The sequence below is a fragment of the Babylonia areolata genome, chromosome 12 (assembly GCF_041734735.1).
Source record: "Babylonia areolata isolate BAREFJ2019XMU chromosome 12, ASM4173473v1, whole genome shotgun sequence".
NCBI classification, from domain to species: Eukaryota; Metazoa; Mollusca; class Gastropoda; order Neogastropoda; family Buccinidae; genus Babylonia; species Babylonia areolata.
This window is the reverse complement of record NC_134887.1, coordinates 31130450-31135449: the sequence shown is the minus strand read 5'-3', so window position 1 is coordinate 31135449 and position 5000 is coordinate 31130450. Positions and strand designations below refer to the sequence as shown.

General features: G+C 45.4%; 1 protein-coding gene across 1 annotated transcript in view; it reads left to right on the top strand.

The window, feature by feature from the left end:
- LOC143287897 (uncharacterized) overlaps positions 1 to 5000 on the top strand; it is a 211038-nt gene that overhangs the window by 74471 nt on the left and 131567 nt on the right. The window contains exon 3 of the mRNA XM_076596138.1: positions 1 to 81. This exon is cut by the window's left edge and continues 182 nt beyond it. Within this exon, the coding sequence (XP_076452253.1) occupies positions 1 to 81 (81 nt within the window). The remainder of the gene's footprint in view (positions 82 to 5000) is intronic.

Sequence of the window (5000 nt, the reverse complement as noted above, 5' to 3'; positions counted from 1 at the left end):
AGGAGGCGGCGGCGGCGGTGGATACCCTTCCGGAGTTGGCCCTGGCGGTGGTGGGCTGCCCAGAAACCCCAATGAACCCAGGTGGGTGGGTGTCGGGGAGGGGGGGGGGGTTGGTTTGGGTGGGGTGGGGGTGGGTGGTGGTATTTTTTTGGTATAGGTCTGCCCACAAACACCAATGAACCCAGGTGGGTGGGTGTGGTGTGGGGTGGGGTGGGTTGGTTGCGTTGGGTTGGGTGGGGTTTTTTGGTGGTTTTTTTGTGTAGGTCTGCCCACAAACACCAATGAACCCAGGTGGGTGGGTGTGGTGTGGTGTGGGGTGGGTTGGTTGGGTTGGGTTGGGTGGGGTTTTTTGGTGTTGTTGTTTTTGTTTTTTTTGGTGTAGGTCTGCCCACAAACACCAATGAACCCAGGTGGGTGGGTGTGGTGTGGGGTGGGGTGGGGTGGGTTTGTTGGGTTGGTTGGGGTTTTTTGTTGTTGTTGTTGTTTTGGTGTAGGTCTGCCCACAAACACCAATGAACCCAGGTGGGTGGGTGTGGTGTGGTGTGGGGTGGGTTTGTTGGGTTGGGTTGGTTGGGTGGGGTTTTTTGGGTGTTGTTTTTTTGGTGTAGGTCTGCCCACAAACACCAATGAACCCAGCTGGGTGGCGTTGGGGGTTGTGTGGGGTGGGTTGGGGTGGGGTGGGTTGGGTTGGGTGTGGTTTGTTTTGATTTTTTGGTGGTGGTCTACCCACAAACACCAATGAACACAGGTGGATGGCGTTGGATGGGGTTGTTTTTGTTTTTGTTTTTGATTTTTGGTGGTGGTGCGTGTCCGTTTGTTTTGGATTTAGGTGTGTGTGTGTGGTGGTGTTGGGGTGGGTGGGTGGGTGTGGAGGTGACTCTGTGTGTGTGTGTGTGTGTGTGTGTGTGTGTGTGTGTGTGTGTGTGTGTGTTTATGCGTGTATCGGTGAGTGTGTGTCTGTGTGTCTGTGTCTGGGTCTGTGTGTGTGTGTGTCTATGTGTGTGTGTTTATGCGTGTATCGGAGAGGGTGTGTGTGTGTGTGTGTGTGTGTGTTTGCTGCGTGTGTAAGTGTGTGTGTGTGTGTGTGTGTGTGTGTGTGTGTGTGTGTGTGTGTGCGTGGGTACGTACGTGTGTCAGGGAGTGTGTGCGTGTGTGTGTGTGTGTGTGTGTGTGTGTGTGTGTGTGTCTGTGTTTGCATCAGTTTGCACACTTGTGTTGTGTACATGCGTGTGTACGTGGCAGTGTTTTGCTGAACATGGCCTCTTTCTTCTTACTTTGATTGAATCATATGCCTTTTGGGTATGTATTTGATTATTTGTTTGTTTTATCTGTATATTCATTTCAGCATGCATCAATGTTTTATCTGTTTATTCAAAGTGAAACTTAAACTTCTTCTTCTTTTTCTTCTCCTTCTTCTTACGCTTTGACACCTCATTGAAAGTGAAAGTGAAACTTCTTCTTCTTCTTCTTCTTCTTCTTCTTCTTCTTCTTCTTCTTCTTCTTCTTACGCTTTGACACCTCTTTGAAAGTGAAAGTGAAACTTAAACTTCTTCTTCTTCTTCTTCTTCTTCTTCAGTATAACTACATTTATATGCGTACATGTTTGTGTGTCTCTTAGAACAACGGAAGATGTGTAAGTCGGCCAAAGTGCTAATATCTTCACCGTTGGAAAATAAAGATTCATTCAATAAAGATTCATTCCTTCATTCCTTCATTCATTCTTCTTCTTCTTCTTCTTCTTCTTCTTCTTCTTCTTACGCTTTGACACCTCTTTGAAAGTGAAAGTGAAACTTCTTCTTTTCTTCCCCCGCCTCCTCCTCCTCCTCCTCCTCCTCCTCCTCTTCTTCTTCTTCTTCTTCTTCTTCTTCTTCTTCTTCTTCTTCTTCTTCTTCTTCTTCTTCTTCTTCTTCTTCGTCTTCTTCTTCTTCTTCTTCTAACCCGTGTCCTTTTCCTCTGTTCCTCATCTTCTTTCTGCTTCGTGCTTGCTTTCTTTTCTTTCTTTTCATGTGCTCTCTTCTCTCTCTCTCTCTCTCTCTCTCTCTCTCTCTCTCTCTCTCTCTCTCTCTCTCTCTCTTCTGTCTCACTGTTTCTCTCTATTTGATCACCTTTCTCTCACTTCACTGAACAAACCCCCCCAGGGGAGGAAAAGATAAAAGAAAACAACAACAGCAACAACAACCACAACAACCACAACAACAACAAGAAACGGAACACTCGGAGGGTGTGTGTGCCCACTCGCTGGATTCATCTGGGAACCCTCTGTTTGCAGCTCTGCCTCTTACCACTTCAGTGGTGGTTGCTACTCTGGAATATGCCCAGGGCTGTGTTGTGTTGTGTTGTCTTGTGTTGTCTTGTGTTGTCTTGTGTTGTGTTGTGTTGTCTTGTGTTGTGTTGTCTTGTCTTGTGTTGTCTTGTCTTGTGTTGTGTTGTGTTGTGTTGTGTTGTCTTGTGTTGTCTTGTCTTGTCTTGTGTTGTCTTGTGTTGTCCTGTGTTGTCTTGTGTTGTGTTGTGTTGTCTTGTGTTGTGTTGTGTTGTGTTGTCTTGTCTTGTGTTGTCTTGTCTTGTCTTGTGTTGTGTTGTGTTGTCTTGTCTTGTCTTGTTTTGTGTTGTGTTGTGTTGTCGTTGTCTTGTCTTGTCTTGTCTTGTCTTGTGTTGTGTTGTGTTGTCTTGTGTTGTGTTGTCTTGTGTTGTGTTGTCTTGTCTTGTGTTGTCTTGTCTTGTGTTGTCTTGTCTTGTCTTTCCTTCTGGCGCTTTTCAGTTCTGAAGATATGTCGTTGGAGGGTATAGGGGTGGGTGGGGGGGGGAGAGAGAGAGAGAGAGAGAGAGAGAGAGAGAGAGGGGAGGGGGGCGCGTCATGGCCAAAAGAGAAAAGGATGAGATTGGGGGAGAGGGGGGGGGGGGGGGACAAGTCCATCGACTAATTCAGTTCTCTGTCTCCGTCTGTCTCTCTGTCTCTCTCTCTTTTGTATCTCTCTCTCTCTCTGTCTCTGTCTCTGTCTCTCTCTCTCTCTCTCTCTCTCTCTCTCTCTCTCTCTCTCTCTCTGTGACTCTTTCCTCTCTCTCTCGCTCGCTCTCTCTTTTTCACCGTCTCTCTTCTCTCTTTCTGTCTGTCTGTCTATCTGTCTGTCTCAATCTTTGTGACTCTGTCTCTGACTCTCTGTCTGTTCATCTCTCCCTATCTATGTCTCTGTTCCCGCCTCTGTCTCTCTTTTTCTCTCTCTCCCTGTCTCTGTCCCTGGTTTTGTTTCTGCTTCTGTCTCTGTCTCTGTCTCTGTCTCTCTCTCTCTCTCTCTCTCTCTCTCTCTCTCTCTGTCTGTCTTTCCTTTCTCCATATCTTTGTCTCTGTTTCTGTCTCTGTCTATCTTTCTGTTTCTCTCTTTCTCTTCCTCTCCCTCTCTCTCTCTCCCCCTCTCTCTCTGTCTCTCTCTGTTTCTCTGTCTCTGTCATTGTCTCTGTCTCTGTCTGTCTGTCTGTCTGTCTCTCTCTCTCTCTCTCTCTCTCTCTCTCTCTCTCTCTCTCTCTCTCTTACTCATCAATGCATGCAGAATCCACCTTTCAAATCTTTTGCCGCACGTATTCATGGGGAATAGGGAGAGTATCAAATCAGATCCTCTCTCTCTCTCTCTCTCTCTCTCTCTCTCTCTCTCTCTCTCTCTCTCTCTCTCTCTCTCTCACTTACTCATCAATGCATGCAGAATCCACCTTTCAAATCTTTTACCGCACGTATTCATGGGGAATAGGGAGAGTATCAAATCAGATTCTCTCTCTCTCTCTCTCTCTCTCTCTCTCTCTCTCTCTCTTTCTTTCTTTCTTTCTCTCTCTCTCTCTTTCTCTGTCTTTTTCTCTTCCTCTCTTTCTCTCTTTCTCTTTCTCTCTCTCTTTCTCTGTCTCTCTCCCCTCTCTCCCTCTCTTTCTTTCTTTCTGTCTCTCCTCTCTTTTTCTCTCTCCCTCTTTCTCTCTTTCTCTCTCTTTCTCTCTCTGTGTCTCTCTCTGTCCCTCTCTTTCTCTCTTTCTTTATCTTTTTCTCTCTCTCTTTCTCTCTCCCTCTGTCTGTCTGTCTCTCTCTCTCTCTCTCTCTCTCTCTCTCTCTCTCTCTCTCTCTCTCTCAAAGGTGCGACGGAGAGCGAACTCCACTTTGTACTTTGTTGTCCTGTGTTAAGTGATCTCAGAAATCAGCTGATACCTTCAAAATTTCATAGGCAACCCTCCCTGTTCAGACTGTATTTGCTTATGTCATCCACTAAGGAACACGTTAATAAACAGCTAGCAATTTACTTATATAAAGCCTCAAAGATTAGAAATACAATATGCAGTTGAGTGTGTGCTAGTTTTCCGCTTTTTTGTTATTATGTGTGAATAAGACTAAACGCAGATAATGACTGTTTTTTCTCATTTTCAGGTTACAACTGTGTTATGTTACATATCTGAATATATTACCTCTGTAATGTTTGTTTACACCACCCCTTCATGAGGGGCCATGGCCTATATTGAATAAAACATCCGTATCCGTATCCGTATCTCTCTCTCTCTCTCTCTCTCTCTCTCTCTCTCTGACGTTTGAGGGTCTCGGTAACGGCGCCAGGTGGGTAAAGGATGGAGATTTTTCCGATCTCTCAGGTCAACGTATGTGCAGACCTAACTGCTAGTGCCTGAACCCCCTTCGAGTGTATACACAAGCCGAAGATCAAATACGCACGTTAAAGATCCTGTAATCCATGTCAACGTTCGGTGGGTAATGGAAACAAGAATATACCCAGCATGCACACTCCCGTATGGCTGCCTTACACGGCGGGGTAAAAACCGTCATACACGTAAAATCCGCTCGTATACATTATAGTGAACGTGGGAGTTGCAGCCCACGAATGATTGATTGATTGATTGAATCTTTAATGGGTAAAGAATTAGGCACAGTAAAGGCCTTTTTACAATTCTGCCCATTTAACGACATAAAAAATAAAGAACGAACGACACAAAACATAAAAATAAAGAAATAAACTGAA